General features: G+C 45.2%; 1 protein-coding gene across 3 annotated transcripts in view; it reads right to left on the bottom strand.

Moving 5' to 3' along the window:
- The window catches only part of STIM1 (stromal interaction molecule 1), a 162,593-nt gene that overhangs the window by 22,663 nt on the left and 122,024 nt on the right, over positions 1–17,906 (bottom strand). For all 3 annotated transcript variants that reach the window (XM_034759281.1, XM_034759280.1, XM_034759282.1), the window contains 2 exons: positions 10,188–10,365; positions 3,238–3,415 (listed from right to left, as the gene is read on the bottom strand). In XM_034759281.1, the coding sequence (XP_034615172.1) occupies positions 3,238–3,415; positions 10,188–10,365 (356 nt within the window). The remainder of the gene's footprint in view (positions 1–3,237; positions 3,416–10,187; positions 10,366–17,906) is intronic.

Raw genomic sequence — 17,906 nt, 5'->3', positions numbered from 1 at the left:
CTGTAAATCTCTGTCCCCCTCCCTTCCGATCTGCAAGGTGTGGAATTGCAGCTTGCCTTCAAGCAAAGACATGCTAACAACTCTGAGCAGGCAGCTGCCTCTTTTCAGTGCAGTGACTAACCCAAACACAAAGGCCTTGTTAAAAAGAGACTTTCACACTGGAGCAAAAAGACAGAAACATTTAGATACAAAGTGTGCTGCTTGGTCCGAATAGTTACATGTTCCATCCGCAATTCCTCTCTCTGCAGCACAGCCAAGCCTCTTCCCCGGCCTGGACTTGAAGGAACTCCGAGTTCACAGGAGGATCAAAAACCAGGGGGTGGCAGGCACACCGAAGGCACAAAACCCTTGGACAAATGCATGTCTTTGGTAATCATTAACAAGAATTTACACATATTTAGTGCCTTTCATCAGATCTCAAAGTGCTTTGCAAATATTAAACCTCAAACAATGTTGATGAGGCATTAGCCTCGTTTTAGAGATGGGGAAACTGAGGGACAAAGAGGCTAAGTGGCTTACTCGGAGTGACAGCAAGAGAGGGTCAGAACCCAGAAGACCTAGCTCCCCGCAGTGCATTCTAACCCCTAAATCACTGTACCTCTCAAACCTGATTAGAAACATAGACGGTTTTACTGTGTTTAAGGCTGTCTTTAAGGGGTAGATAGTGTGCTTTCGCTTTTAAAGCACTAACACCAACCCTAAATGTTTTAAACAGGCTCCTTCAATGACTACACCACCCTTATTCCACCACATTTAGGCCCCATCTACAGTACAAATACAGCTGTCCCCTGATTTGATATTCACACAGTTAAAGTTTATAGTGTGGGCAGAGCCTAACCATGTCCCTGTAACTGGGACAACACCTTGGATTGTTAATAAAAGAGTCACTTGCGTTCTCTCTGTTCACTCTGGCCCTGATCCAGCACCCTGTGACCTCAACAGGAGTCTGTCCATTGACTTTATTGGGGGTTGGAGCAGGTCCTGTCTAGGGTTCAGACCACGTTAGCACCTTGCTAGCAAGAACCATGTGTTAACATAGCTTTGGTGAACACCCTTTCTTTTTCCAGGATAGACAGCTGCACACTGGATTGAGAATGTAAATGTTTAAAGGAATCTCTCAGTAAACCCAGATCAGTTTCCTTTTCCGTGTTAACTAACTCAGCTCCATTTAAGCTGCATTTGGCTTGAGCATTATTTCTAGCCAAGGACATCACACTACACTCAGACATTTGAAATTTCATATTCTATCTGTGAGCACATTTGCCAGTCCATTGAGAGCAGTGGGTTTCACATTTTTTAGGCTGTGAACTCCTTACCAAATAAAGTAGTCTACCGCGTACCCTCATGTGAGACAGGGTCATAATATACTTTATGATTAGTTTGCCACATCTTACGAAACAAAATGTGTTGTCTGCCATTACAGGATTTTTCTTGCGTACCCCCTGACAAGAGCTCACGTACCCCAGTTTGAAAACCACTGGTCTAGAGGGACTTATAAAGCAGCCACATTCCAGAGTTAACTACTCACCATTTTACTACTGTCTGCAATTTTAACAAATGTTAAATGTAATTTCCCTAAATTGTTCATAGAAATACAGGGACAGCATCATAATCTTCATGATGGACTAAATTCTCCACACCAATCTCAACTTCCACTGATCTGATCTCCTACCATACATGGAGTTCTGTCCTCTCTAATCCATCTAGGTTCTGACCCAACACCCAACCCCATGGTATCTGAGTGCCTGGGAGTGCTGAGCACACAGGCAGAGTAGAACTGTGGAGATGAACCACTTGGCTCTGAGACCGGACATTTGCTCAAAATGTTTATGAACAGCCGGGTTCACACGGAAACAAAAGAATCTGGTTTGGGAAACTGAACAGGAAGGTAGCAGTGTAAAATGCCAGTAAGGGGACCAATACATAAGGGGAGAATGGGCTCTGGAAAGACTGAAGCATGAGCAGGGTTTATAATCTGGGTGGGGTTTGACATCACTGGAAGGGGTCAGTGTGTAAACTCTAGTACAGACGAGCCCATCTCACTAATGCCTGGCTAACTTTGCTCTCAGTAGGAGCCTCCAACACGGTCTTTGAAAAAACAGATCATCATCTTAGCAGCATCAACTGGTGCAAGAGCAGCTCAGATTTCAGGATTCACAGGGACCCAAAAGTATCTTAGACTTTTGACAGGTTGCCTTTGGCTTGTACGGTCAGTGGGAGTGGCGAGTGAATTACATCTGTGGCTTCTAGTTCATTTCAGCGGTGATTGTGTTACATCACACAGTGCACGCTGGGTGGATAAAGCCATTACTCACCCACTCAATGAATCCCACAGGAAGGCCTCTAAGAAACAACAGATTGGTTAAGTCACCGCTGGCTTCAGCTTTCATTACAAATTTAAAGAGGAGGGAAGGGGGCAATGGGTGTGACTTGACATACACAATGCAAACAATACAACTTGTATTTACGTGACAACACGTGGGTGGCTGTGCTGGACTGTAGCGTATTTTGAGGTGTATTTGTGTGCGATAGCCTAAACAGGAAACTACTGTCTTGGGAAACTGTATGTAAATAGTGCAAGAGGGGTAGCCATGTTAGTCTGGATCTGTAAAAAGCGACAGAGAGTCCTGTGGCACCTTATAGACTAACAGAAGTATTGGAGCATAAGCTTTCGTGGGTGAATACCCACTTCGTCAGATGCATACTCAACTCTGGCAGCAAGTGTTTAAGTTGCTTGGAGGCTCTTAGGGGAAGAGGGGGATGAGGTGTTGCAGAAGCAGCTTAGAATGAATTTAATTGCTGCCTCAAGTTCTCCTAAAATACAGTACGTAAAGTGCCGTACGAAGGGGAAAGCCCTCTGGTTGAGTCTCAGCACAGAAGGATCAGAGGTATGGCTCAAACTCCATACCTTCCCTTCAGGGACGGCAGAGGCTATGGAGTGAGAGGCAGCACATTCAGCACTGGAAGCGTGTCTTGTGTTGCTCTCCAGGGATCCCCTCTGGTGACTGCAGAGAGCAGCACGGATGGGCCCCATGAGAAAGCGCCTTTGGGGGAAAGTGGCAGAGATAGTTGGATCTCTTCTATCCCTAAGGTCAACTGGGAGAACGGTGGCAACAGGGCACACTAAGGAGAGTCTAGCTGTGTCTCCCGGGGGATGCAGCAATGGCCATACAGCATGTGGGTGTCCCGCCCGCCCCCACCCCGTTTCTGCTTGTACGTATGGTATGCAATGCTTGCCTGCTCCAGCTCCTGCTCAGCGTACTTCTGTCTGCTCAGCTCGTTCTCCGTCCCCTCGCGCAGCTCCCGCAGCCGGTGGGCCTCTTGCTTGGCGATGCTGATCTCGTCTTGGAGCTTCTTCTCCAGATGCACCTTCTCCACTTCCACCGTGCGGTGTTCCTCCTGGGCCTTCTGCAGCCTAATGCACACAGGCACAGGGAACCGCTAGTGCACGCAGGGCTGTGTGTCCCTGGGCGAAGGAGCCCGCTGAGCAATTACTGCATGACTAGCTGCACACATGAGGACATACAAGGCCAAACTCCGCTCTCACCTGCACTGGTGTAAACCCAGAGAAACTCCACTGATAACAGCGGAGAGATGCTGCTGTAAATCCAGAGGGAACGCACAACTCAGCACAGAGTCTCTGGGCACTGAAACGCCAACATTAAGAAAACTCAAGGAAAAGTTTGCCATGAAACTAAAATGATCAACTTCAGATTTTCAGCCATGTTTATTTTTGAAATACCAGAAGAACACAAGCCACAGTCTGATGAAATGTGCTGCAAACTCATTTGAGTCTTCTGCGCATTCACAGAAACCCAGAAACAAAGGCCTTCGCCATTATGGAAATGGACATCATCTAGATCACTCTACTCCAAGGAGGTAAATACTTGAGTTTTAATGGGCCTCGGGATGTGGCTGCACACGTGTATATTTGCAAATGAGATCTGCCAACATACTCCATTTCCCACTGGATCCAAATTCAGACACACCCTCCTCCCAGGAGTGGTTAATTTTCTCCAACATGGGATTAAATCAGTATTGATTTTGCATGGATGCAAGAGAAAATTACAGATTATTTACCCTTGGGTCGGGGAAACTGATGCTGGCGCATCCCAGGAGTTTCAAGGACCCAATACTGCTCTTTTCAATAGCTTTCTGGGTACCCTTGCTCAGACTGCTGGGTCAGGCTTTTTACTGCATTTTCATTTGCTTCCAAGTCTCTGCTGCTACCTCCCTCTGACACAGCCCCCCGGCGCTGCAGCCTCCTGAGTGCACCCAGGAAGAATTAAGCTACGGAGGAAGAAAACGGGAGCTGCAAAGCAGGAGAGGATGCACTAGGACAAATTCTACCTGACTCACTCCAACTGGCCTGTACAAAGGAGGGGAGAGGGATAGCTCAGTGGTTTGAGCATTGGCCTGCTAAACCCTGGGTTCTGAGTTCAATCCTTGAGGGGGCCATTTAGGGATCTGGGGCAAAACTCTGTCAGGAACAGTACTTGGTCCTGCTGTGAAGGCAGGGGACTGGACTCGATGACCTTTCAAAGTCCCTTCCAGCTCTGTGAGACAGGTATATCTCCATATAAAAAAATCTTTAGTGTTTGTCACCAAAACCACTTCAAATTCCAAATGTTAGTTTTTCTTTAAAATAAACTAAGTACAATGATCATTTCTAACAAGTAGACTGACTGCCAATTGTAAGACAATGTTTCTGCAGCATTTATTCAGTTGAAATGTGTGTGTTTGGGGGCGGGGTTCACTTTATCATTTAGGCTACAAAAACTAATTTTGTATAAGTACCTTCCTAAGGAGAAAACACTGGGTACTAGAGTGTTCTTTAATGTAGTGGAGAAAGGCAGAACAAGAACCAATGCTGGAAGCTGTGCCAGACACATTCAACTTAGCAATAAGCAGGGGGCTTAATTTGTGCCGGTCCTGAGCCCCGGCACCTCCGGGCCTGGCAGTTCACGGCCCCAGCACCTCCGGGCCTGGCAGTTCACCGCCCCGGCACCTCCGGGCCTGGCAGTTCACCGCCCCGGCACCTCCGGGCCTGGCAGTTCACCGCCCCGGCACCTCTGGGCCTGGCAGTTCACCGCCCCGGCACCTCTGGGCCTGGCAGTTCACGGCCCCGGCACCTCTGGGCCTGGCAGTTCACGGCCCCGGCACCTCTGGGCCTGGCAGTTCACGGCCCCGGCACCTCCGGGCCTGGCAGTTCACGGCCCCGGCACCTCTGGGCTCACCGCATCAGTTATGAAAGTAAAAAAAATTGCTTGAGCCTCTGGCACCTCATTAAGCACTAGCAATAAGGCACACTTTTTAACAGGGTGATTAACCACTGGAACAAACTACCAAGGCAAGTGGTGAATTCTCCATCTTTTGATGCCTTTCTAGAAGATGCTTTAGTCAAACACACGTTATTGGGCTCAATGCCGGGGTAACTGGATGAAATTCTATGGTCTGCGGTGTGCAGGAGGTCAGACTAGATGATCTAATGGTCCCTTCTGATCCTAAACTCTGAGCTGTTTCCTCTTTTCTCCAGAGATCCTGTGCTACAGTAGAAGGTAAATCAATAACAGCTGGACACAACAGTGTGTTTAAATAGTAGAGACCTTCTGACCCAGAGTGCATTGTGAAGACATTTTTGTCCCTTGTCCTTGCAGGTCAGGTTCCGGTCCCAACTTAAACAAACCCACCCTTTCTATTTATACTCCATGTTCCGGTCAGTCCGTTTCCTTTTTAGGATTTGTTGGAGTTTTAGGAGAACTTCAGCATGGTTTAGTAGTTATGAGGATAAAAGCTTTCTGAGGTCAGGCAGGCATAAACTGAGCCAATGAAACCATTACTGGGCTTAAGCGTAAAGATTCAATGACTGGCTACGAAAATAGCTATAGCCCAGGCTGAGGACGACTTTTAAAAACTAAACTGCAAGATGAATCATCCCAGCTAAAAGCAAAAGCATTTCCAGTCACCAAATCTTTTCTTATTCAGGGTATCCAATCCCCAAAATGGAATAACAGCCCAGTTTCTGATTATTTACCCCCCTTTCCAAACCAAAAAGAGGGAAAGGACTGTGAGATATGTGCAGCACAGCGGCTCTGAGGTGCACCAGGAACAAACTGCAATCAAAGGCAAGGACACTTGCCCAGGCCACTAGAAGCCTTGGCTGGCAGGTTTCCTTTAGATGTACTGGGAGTAATCAAGACCCTCTGAGGGGGGATGGCAAGGAAAACCTCCAGCCCCAAGAAGAGTGTTTGTGGGAAGCAACTTGTGCGAACAAACCAGACGCCAGGAAGGTTGACTTTTGTTAAAGCTCGAAGAGGGATAGGGAAGCAGAACTTGCCTGCATGAGACTTTGCTTCTAGCACAAGACTTTGAGAAACGCCTGGTTCATGGGCCCACAAGTGACCATTCAGATACAAACAAACAAAATGCGGTGAAGCCGATCCTTATCGCAGAATTCGGCTTTGTGTAATATACACATTTAGACTGCTCTCTTCGAGAGCTTGTACAAAACTAAAGGACTGCATCTGCCTTCTGTTTACTTCACAGCCCAGATTTAAAAAATGGGAAGAATGTTAAAGACGCATTTCGAAACATTACTATGAACAAACGAAACCCATGTTTTGGGAGCAGAGGCTAGTCCACTGCTCCACTGAAGAGTGTAATTCACTGAGAACACTGCAAACACAAGCCTCCTCACGGTATGGAGATGTCAATTCAAAACAAAATTAGGATGGTCTGGACTTTCTTCAGCCATTTTGTTGGCTGTGCTGCTGGACAAGGGTTTATTTTCAATTTATAGTTCTGCTGAGAAACACAAATGTTTTCATTCCTAATTTTAAAAACAATCCTATTGAGACGTTCCAAGTTTAGAGATAAACCCACGCTTTCTGCCCTCCATGGATCATTGCTCCATCACTTCCATACTAGGCTTGTTAATACTCCACATACATTTGAATACCCTCTGATTAAAGGGGAAATGTCCCAGTGGGGTGTGTGTCATGGGGGGAGGGGGAGGATTAATCCTTAAGATTTCTCTTGAATGCAATAGTCAGACTTCTTCTGTTTCCCACCCTTTTATTATTCATGTTTCATGAAAACGACAGTCCATCATTTCCTCTGTTGCTCACCAGAGACAACAACAACTTTCCCCTGCATGTTCTCAGTCAGTGTGACTGGATTCACACATGCACCAGTTTTACACTAGTGGAGCTCCACTGAATTCAGTGGAGTTATTCTGAATTTACACTGATATAAGTACAAGCAATTTGGAAGACTTCCTGGGAACAGTCTCCATTAAGGGATATTCTGTAAATGTTCTAGATTAGAACAGAATTTGGCTTGCTGGATCAACCTTTCCTGCTCTAGGTTATCTCAACGGCCCTCACGAAGTTCTAAGTGAGGCAATGGAGTAGCCATTTGATAGACCGTGGAAAAGGCATTATGTACTCAGCACCTGGGACAGACACCTGTTTTAGGGTGACTCACATCGTTTGTCTGGAACCCAGATTATTCACAATTTTTCAAAGAGAACCATGGAAGGACTTCCATTTGGACCACTGAAAGATGTCTTGTACGTAGCATTCTCTGTCATTGTAGCATCTGAGCACCTCGCAGACTAATACATTTATCCTTTCAGCAGCATGTGAGGTACGGGAGTGTTTGCACACGGTCACCAGGGAGTCTGTGGCCAAGCCAGGAAATGATCACTCACCTCCTTCCTTCCAGGTCAGTGCTCTATCCACAGCCAATCCTTCCTACCCTAATGCTCTGCAGACCTGTCAGGAGGAGGTCTCTCTGAAGCTTTTAGCCATGCCTGGCATGTGCGGTTTCAGGTTTCTTCCTGTTTGGCTTTAGGTGACATTAGCTAATGTTCACCGGCACATCTCCTTGTTTATGTTGTCCTATCTTCAATGGCAGATCCCAAGGTCATGTCTTACACAGCACGTTTGCAGCAATGTTAGTATTTAGGCCCAGTGCCTACAGGGTAACTTACTCTTGAATCCCCAGCATAAACTCAGCAGTTACCTCCAGTCCTACCTAAAAGCATACACTTAAAGGTACAGAGTAAAATTCAGATGCTCTACTGTAACTATCTCAATGGGCAGTCACTTCAACTAGGAAATCCTAATCGTTTCTCACTTTAACAAATCCTTTTTCTTCTGGGAATTGTCAATCTGGCAATGGTAAAATTATACATAACTCTGAAATGATTTGTTGCTCAGAACTGGCTGCCTCAAAGATATACAGTAAATGTAGTTTTTTCCCTCTCTTCATGTCAGGAACAAAACAGATCATATGTGTGTGTCACCAAGAAGGGAAGGCAGGGAATTTGGCACCATCATCTTGACACACATCTTTCCTTTCAGGTGAATGCCAACTAATGTCATCACACAGAGCTACTTGACAGAAGAAAGTTCTCACAAACACAATACCCATGAGCAGGGCTATTCTCTGCCAGCTGTTCTGACAGGATAGGTGAGGAACCGGGCTCCAGTACTGCGTGTGTATATGGCACTGTTTCCAATGGCTGAAGTGTTTGTAAAAATCTTCACGGCAGGTTTACATTCCTGAGATGCTGGCACATGTACAGGCAACTTTTCACGCTAGCTAGTGCACACACACAATTGGAATACAAGTCTGCTCACACTGCAGTCATTGGGAGTTTAGCCATCGACTTCTATGGCAACCAGACTGGACTCTTTATCTTTGAAAATTATATTCAAGAGACAAGTAAAAATAATAAGAGCCAGGCTCTGTTAAAAATGGTGATTTCAGCAAGAAACTAACCTTTTTAAAAAAAGAAAATGAGATTGTCAGTAGTAGCCCTTTGTCCATAATATAAGCCCTGTGGCAGCCGTTACACAGGTAAGTAGCCACATTGAGGTCAATGCCATTACTCATGTGAGTAAAAGTTGCATTCTTCAGCCCACAGTATTTTGCCAAAGAAGAAATGGAAACATTTTTATGATGAACAAGAGACAGTTCAGCTGCTTATGTTTAATGTTCCTGTATTGAATTTTCTAACTTTTTTTTGTGCTTCCTAGTAAACAACTTATGAGAACTGGATATCCTTGTAGTGCCTGGAAAGCGGTGGCTGAAGCCATCAGGAAATTTGGCCAAATTCCTCTCCTGAACCATTTCCAGAATATTGATGCGTTTCACCCTTTCTCTTGGCTAATATGAAGATGCAACCTGAGTCAGTCCAGATGATGGATTCTGAAGGAGCCAGATTACATAACATTCTTTTTGAAAGGCCCTTTCTTGCTGTAGGAGCAGGTCTATTTTGTGATTTTTAAAAGGAAAGCAGAAGAATTCTGGTTTCTTTCAGTATCGTTTGAATTGACACAAAGGAACAATTGCTGACCAGCTTCACTGCTGTAGCACAGGAAAGGATGACGCATTGGTAGCAAGTTCCCATTTAAAGTAAGACAATAGGCTCAAACACAAGGGTGTCAAGCCCCTGTCAACTACAGCAGGAGCATCCAAGTCCTGTTAGGTAAGAATCAGAGTGTTTGCAGTTGTTAATGATCAAAGTATGAAAGTTCTAGTTGGAATATGACGGACTTGGCAGGAGGGTGGGGGGGGAAGGGAGGAGAAACCAGGCCCTTCATATTTAACCGTCTCAAAGACAGCACAACTGATTTGGTGAAAACGGTCCTACAAAATTCATTCTCTTTCTAAAAATTACAGCCCAACCGAAATTTGAGAAAAACTTGAGCAACCAACAAAAGGGAATTAAGGTGGAAATCAGCATTCAGCCTTAACTACTATTTGTGCTGCTCAAGTCCACTAAAAATACATGAGATGCTTGTGCCTCATGCTGCCAATTCAGCATAGTGACTTTACGCGACAGCAACAGGCTTTATAATAGCATATGAGGGTAGTTTTAACGATTCTAGTTTTGATGGGGCACATCCCAAGTACATCTAACCAGTGCACATTGTGCAGGGAGTGGCAAGGGTGGGGTTATGTCCAAATTTCTTAACGAGCTGACCAAATGCCTTCAAAGACTGTGCAGCCACATCAGTAATGCCAACTGGGTAATAGGTTTACTATGATGACCTAAGCAGTCAGGTACTTATGGCTGACCCCCTCACAGAATAAGAGGCTGACTGCTAGTGGTTTAATCCAAACTAACAGTGGAGACTTAACCACCCACCTCCAGACAAAGCTTAAGTAGGACTCACCTTTCTTGAAGGTCGTGTAGACTCTGCTCAGCTCTATGAAGCCCTTCTAGGTCTTTCATCATCCTCTTCACGTGCTCCTTTGAGTAGCGGTTCTGGATGTAGGCAAACCAGCAGCCACCCACTCCAATGACAATGGACACCACCAACATGAAATCCTTTAGGTGGTTATGACGAGTTACTGGGGAAAAAAAGAGTTGCAAATAGATAGTTTAATTCAAAGACGGAAATATGATGATCTGCTTTGCAATGTTTTCTTTGCACCACAGGGAAAAAATTAACAGCACTAGAAAGAATTATGGACCTAGAAACACAGCAGGCAGGAAGGACTGATGCCCGCCCGTATCTACAAATCCCCTTGAAATCACCAGAAAACACACCTACCTTCCTTAACAGACGATCCCAAACCAATGCTGGAGAGAAGGCTCAGACACTACAGTGAAGGGCATGGTATAAGAACCCTTAATTGAACGGTATAACGCTCTGTACCTCGGGGGAACACCCAGCACCCCGACGTTTATCGTTGTAAAATGATTGTGTGGTATCCAATGCAAAGTCTGTCGTGTTGGGTGTCTTCAGAAGGCTCATGATGCACTAAGCATGGTTGTTATAGTAATGTTATAGGTTGTAATTTCATGTATATAGTTATGAGGCTGAAAATGTATCCTTATAGCTTAAAATAAGCCCAGGCAAAAACTCTCCAGGAGCAGAGGGGCAGTTCACAACTCAGCAGGGCGTGTATGGGACAAACCCAGCCCAGCCTCACAGGAACAAAGGACATTGGCCTAGACAGCAACAATAGAATCTGTTGGACTCTCCAGTGAGTCACCCCCTTCCCTGGGTGAGTTTGGGACTCTGATGAGGTGATGCTCACCTGACTCTGAAGGGGGAGGGGGGTGTCAAAGCCAGGAGGGAAGAAAGAACATGATAAAAGGGAGAGACATTTGCCATGCTCTTCCTCTCTCTTCTACTTCCATCTACAGACATCACCACCAAGCGACTAAAGCGCTGATCAAAGAGGAGAGCCTGGCTGAAGAGCAACCAGCCGGCCTGTGGTGAAAAGGATCTAAGTTTGTAATGACACTGAAAGTGTTAAGATCAGCTTGGAATTCATTTTGCTTTTATTTCATTTGACCAAATCTGACTTCTTGTGCTTTGACTTATAATCACGTAAAATCTATGTTTTGTAGTTAATAAATCTGTTTGTTTATTCTACCTGAAGCAGTGCGTTTGGTTTGAAGCATGTCAGAGACTCCCCTTGGGATAACAAGCCTGGTACAGATCAATTTCTTTGTTAAACTGATGAACTCATTTAAGCTTGCAGCGTCCAGCGGGCATAACTGGACACTGCAAGATGAAGGTTCCTAGGGGTGTGTCTGGGACTGGAGATATTGGCTAGTGTTATTCGGTTGCACAATCCGAGGGGCAGCTTACATGCCAGAGGCTGTGCTTGAATAGCCCAGGAGTGGGGGTTCTCACAGCAGAGCAGGGTAAGGCTGGCTCCAAGAGTCAAGGATTGGAGTGACCTAGCAGATCACCGATCCAGATAACACCAGAGGGGAACGTCACAAAGGGTCATGTCCTAGCTACATCAAAGACTCAATACTGATCTGTCAACCACTATGACAGCTGCACTCCTTTGGGCCAATGCAGATCACAAAGCCCAAGACAAAGCACAGGAGAGCTGGGGAGAAAGCATTCTCTGATGAGGGGATCTGGCTACAGAACAAACTTGCAGAGAAGACGAGGCAAATTTGGAGTCTGATTATCTTTAGAGAACATTGCAAAATCATCATATATAAAAAAGCCACTTTATCTTAATAGTGACACAACACTGACAGCCCCTCTTTCGCTAAGCCCCTACCAATAAAAAGGGGTGAATTAATAAAATCGAAACCCCACACCACCCTGTTGTTTTTAGCAGAATGTTGACCTCAAAAAGGGAGAAGTGCCAAAAGGTGAATGAAATCCACTTGGGAATTTGCTATTGCTTTTAAAGGGAGTATGCTTAGATCCTACAGTGATGAGAGGCACCATAAAGCCCTTAGATAAATAAACAGAACCTAGAAAGATATGAAATTCTTTCCCAAGACCCTAATTAGGCTAAGCCATTTAACCTTTTGCACGAGAACAAGAGTCAGCATAGCTGGGCATCTAACCACTCTGGGAGTTAGGGGTTACCTCTGGTGTATAATTTATAAACAATCCTGGAAAAATAGACTCTTACTAGGATTTCCAAGGACAGAGAATATCAGACATTAGCCACCTTTAATATTTAACCAAAACTATGTTTCAGTTTCCTCTCACTGGGACAAACACTGAGCTAGATCCTGTGGTCCTCAGCTACATTCAAGTCAACTCCGCGAGAGCCTACTTGGATGAGTCAGGGCTGCAGACCAGGCCCATAGTAGTCTGTTCACCTGGCAGGTACAGAAGGAGGAATCAAAAGAAACATCCCAGAAATCAATAATTAAGAGGAGCGCCTCACTTCATCTAAAATGGAAGGATTTTTATGAGGAGTTTACATAACACCCCTACCCTCAAGAGAATAGTTAACCCTGAGGATGCAGGGCATTTCCAAAGTACTTGGAGCAATCAGACCATTTCTGGATTCGGAGATTAGAGTGGCTGAGATCCAAAGAGCCATAAGAGGGCTAACAAGCAACGCAAGATCGGTTCTTAGAGGGATTATCATTTAAATTGTGTAATGCATTCTCACAGCTACCTTATAAAGAAAGTAACTGTCTTTTTGGGGGGAGGGGAGATCAGATGATATCCCCTGCTCTTTCTTCCTTCACATGTTAAGAAGCCTGGACTTCAGCAGTAATGTAAGCAGATCCCCAAAGCCATGCTCCCTCTCACAGGCCAAAGGCTTTATTAGGTACTCTTTGTGAGATTCGACCACTAACAGTAATTAGACTGGAGGGCGATTTCACCCACTGTGGTCCAACAGGTAAAGATGGGATTTATTGGGATTAGATACTTCTCCTAACGCAACGAACCTCATCAAATAAGCATCCAACTCCTCCTAGTCCTGTCAGTGGGAATAGCTTGACATGGGGAAGTGAGTATTTGTGATGGAAGTTCAAAAAATAAATGGCTAAAACTTCATGGGACAGATCCCAAGTGCCTAGAAAAATCACATGTAGATAATGTAAAGATGATAGAAAATAGTTACTTTCCCTCCACACACACTTTAATCTGAGGAACTTCAAGCGCTTCTATAGACATAAATTAAGCCTCACAACACCTCTGAGAGGTACACAATACATTACACACATTTTACAGATGGGTAAACTGAGAGACAAGTGACTTGTCCAAGATCACTCTAAAAGTCAGTGAAAGAGCTGGGAAAAAAGAAGTCAGCCGTTCTGGACCTATTCTAATCTGGCAGAGAACCGTGTAACATGAGCCAATGACTAGAAGTTAAAGCGAGATATGTTCAGACTGGAAATAAGGCATAATTTTTTTAAGTTGAAAGTAATTAACCACTGGAACAATTTATCAAAGGTTGTGGTGGATTCTCATCACTGACCATTTTTAAAATCACATTAGATGTTTCTCCAAAAGATCTGCTCCAGGAATTATTTTGGTGAGGTTCTATGGCCTGTGTTATAGAGAAGGTCAGACTAGATGATCACAATGGTCCCTTCAGGTCTTGGAATCTACGAATCTATGAAATTATTAGACAGCAATTCCTCGTGTGAAAGTACGGCTTAGACTCTGGAAAGACGACGACTGCAATGAGGTGCCTCATCACTTGATGAAAGTGAGAGATCGTCACTGATGGGGAGCTAGCGATTCCTAGATTACCCATGATTTACATTGCACAGAAGCCTACGCAGGGCTCAGCCCCCACTGCAGCTCTATTTTGAGGGCATGAGTGTGCATGCTGTGTGCTGACATTTGCTGAAGAGTGATTTCTGAGTTGGACAGAGCTCAAAGTCCCATTTTCATTTCCATCCTTTCTGGAGATTCAGGCAAAGATATTGGAAGACATTAAGAGAGGCCATTATCTGCCACAGCATACTATAAAACCCCATCTTGGTTTCAGTTTTAACAGCTTTGGGTTTTGGATCCTAGCAGTAAGTGTGGGTTAACAGGCACCTTCAAGACCGACTACACAACGCTGCATTTCCCAGGGAAATTTCCATTATGTCTTTGTGAAGTTGGCTCCTTTCCCCTAAGCAGATTATTCCGGTGCCTCCTGTTTGCTGTGGTAATGACTCTGAAACAGTAAGTGCTGGATTTTTACATTTCTTATTCTCTCCTGACTGAGGAGGAATGAGTGGGTGGCTGGGCTGGTACTCCTCTGCATGTGACTTCACCACCGACCCCGCCCACCTTGCTCAGAGTTGTGGGGTATCTATAGCTCCCCCACCACAATAAACTCCATTTGGGTCTCCTCATGTGTAAATTTCTAGTTCAATTTGGGCCAAGCTGGAGTGATGTGTGAGTAAAGTGAACCCAGATTTCTCTTCCCTTTAATCTAGGAGAAATGAATAAGGTTTAAGATTATTGCCAAGAAGCTAATGGATGTGTTTTTCTTTTTGTCATTGGGTTCTAACAACAGGCTTTGATTGTGCCAGTTAAGAGATGGAAGTGTTGCAACTCAAAGGGTACGTCTACACTACCCGCTGGATTGGCGGGTAGTGATCAATCTATCGGGGATCGATTTATCGTATCTAGTGTAGACACGATATATCAATCCCCTATCACTCTGCCATCGACTCCTGTACTCCACCGCGGTGAGAGGCGGAAGCGGAGTCGACGGGGGAGCGGCGGCAGTCGACCCCGCGCCATGAGGACTCGAGGTAAGTCGACCTAAGATATATCAACTTCAGCTACGCTATTCTTGTAGCTGAAGTTGCATATCTTAGGTCGATCCCACCCCCTCAGTGTAGACCAGGCCTAAGTTACCTTTTTCATTTGTTCAGAAATCTTTCTGTTTGACATTTGGTAACACCACATCACACTAAGACTCAAGCCTGTAAAAACGTGCCATTTATAATATCCTATCATGTATAAGGTACAGTACACAGATGGTAAGATAAACATATTCAAAGGCAAAGAGGGGAAAGAGCAACTACGCACAAGAAACTACAGATCTTTGGAATGAGAAGCCTAGCAGACGCGACACTGGCAGGAAACAGGATAAAAATGGATTAACACAATCTATTCCTAACCAGGATGTGCTTGCTATACCTCCTGGAATGCATCTGTGCCCTTGATGTAGTCATGAAGGGCCGAGTGATGTAAAACCGACAGGATATTCAGGGAGGGCATATGAAATGCTGCACCATCCTTTCCTCATGAAGCCCAAGGATTAGGGAAAGTTTGGGAGACGTGCAGATAAGAGATGAAGACCCCACAGCTCAAGATGGTTCTCATGCGGTCAAGAAATAATCAGTTACAGGCCAGAAAGACAGCACTTGACCAAACCTTGAAGGAAAGGCAAAAAGTTGATATAATTAGCATTTTACAGTAATTTGTGCCTCTACAAAGTGATACATGTGTCCTTGTGAAATAAATGGGACAGGAGCAATATTTATTCCCTTTACAGATATCTTTGCTTAATGCTGACAGACTCCGGTCACCAGCGGGCAGGATCGAACCTGCGGCTTCTGGAGCTTAGTGCATGAACCTCTACTGCATGAGCTGTTAGCTAAGGCTGTAGAGCAGACTCATTTAACTCTGAGTGGTCTCCGTGCCACTAGATGGGATAGAACACCACACCCAGAAGGTGTGTGGGTTACATTTGCACCCCTACTGGGATCCAGTATAGTCAATAGACTTCTACATCAATTCACCTCCCTCTCATTCAATCCATGCACCAGGCACAGAAGACAAGGATGATGGAACTGAATAGTTCTACAAAATCCAGCTGCAGACACTGATATGGAGCCAAAACATGATGAGCTGCTGATTAAAGGAAGTGGAAGAAGAGGCTGTTGACCAGCCCACAAAGGAGAGAGAGATGGACGGGGAATGAACAAAGGAAGACCTTAACGATTCAATATTTGGTTTTTGTTCTGGGAATCCGTATGTTTTTGTAATCTCTGTATATCAATGCACCTCCGGGAAACAGCACACGGGGGCCCCTCCAGCTCTGCTCAACAGGATTCAAAACAAGGACTGAAAACCCTGGCACTCCCTCTGCCAGGTGCTGATATCAGATCAGATCAGTAGTTGCTGCCTTCAGTGGTCAAACTGTTCCCTCAACTGCATACAAGAAACATGTCAGCAATTTAGTTACAATCTACGCAGCATGAGAGAAAGAAAAAGCCAAATGAACCCACTGCTGCAGTGAAAGAAAGGAATACCACAGAATTGTGGGGGGGGACTGAATTCACTCATGCTTACTTGCCAGTGGATATGGAAATCACGGCTCTGAGATGAAGCATTACAGCCCATGGAAAGGCATGTGTAGCTTAATCTGAGAACGACATCATCGAGCACTACGTGAGCACATGCAGCAGGAAGCAGACATGCAGAAGCAGACCCTGGGAAACGCGACAAAGAAAGCAGCACGTATCAATGAGTCGGCTGAGTCCCCTGAATGGCAGCGCCAACTGGGAGACTCAAAGAATGTTCAGCATAGTGAAAGCTCACAAAAGGCTTCAAGCCAAGAAAAGCCACCATGTGCAGCAACTGTTCTATCCTGCAGAAGTGGAGAAAATGAATGAAAGGGGAAAGGGTCACAGTGAACCTTAGCAGACAAACTGGATGAAATACCACATTTCACCATGTGGGGGACAGGCTAAATATTGCTGAACCTCTGCCATCTGTGGAGGCCCGAATTAGAAACTGCAGCAAATAAGGTTCAAAAGAGAAAGTAATCCATATGGGTTCAGTTTACATGTCCTTGCAATCTGAAGTATGAACGAGAAAGATAGGAACATACTTTGCAAGCGGTGGAGAGGGAGGATATTATGCATAATCCAGGGAAGCAGTATTCAATTTTCTACCAAGACCGCCTAGAGGAATATTAGGATTAGATCTCACTCATTTCTTCTGTAAATGCTAAATGAGTAATGGAGATGGATGGAACAAACTGAAAAGTGATACCACCAGCAGTTGTTGACTCACGAGCAAGCTTTTCACTTCGGCTCGGTCCTCATTGGCTCAATCTGTTATGCAGTGTAACGCATTATAGACCTTTGCTCCCAGTGGTCATGATCTATTTACTTTAGGTTTCTCTATGATGCCAATAACAACATTCACTCCACTGGAAATGAAGCTGCATTAACCTGATGGGATCATCCTTATCAGTGAGGATAAGTAATGATTTCTGGAGTTACTCACCAACGCTGCTGCTGAAGTCTGTGGTAGGGAAGTGTGATGGGGTGTATTCCCCACATTGGCTCTGAGAGGGTAAATTAGGCCAGTCAGGCCTAATTAACAAATTAAGCAGCAAGTAGGGGAGAGATGTAGGCTACAAGGAGGCCACTAATTAGAAGCAGGCACAGCTGGGCAGGAACAAGTGGGACCCGGGTACAAAGCCCAGGAGCTGCAAATCGCAAAGTTGGGCTGCAGGGAAGGATGCCACCGTCACTCCCTGAGAGGATGGAGAGTAGGCTGGCAAACCCAAAGAGAGAGGGGAGCCAGTTATGTAGGAAGTAGTCCAGGGAAACAGCAGCAAGGGCTAGGACCATACAGGCCTTCGCTGCATGTTCTAGGGTCCCTGGGCTGGAACCCAAGGTAGAGGGTGGGCCTGGGTTC

This window comes from Trachemys scripta, chromosome 1, assembly GCF_013100865.1.
Source record: "Trachemys scripta elegans isolate TJP31775 chromosome 1, CAS_Tse_1.0, whole genome shotgun sequence".
Lineage (NCBI taxonomy): Eukaryota > Metazoa > Chordata > Testudines > Emydidae > Trachemys > Trachemys scripta.
This window is presented reverse-complemented; position numbering and strand designations above follow the sequence as displayed.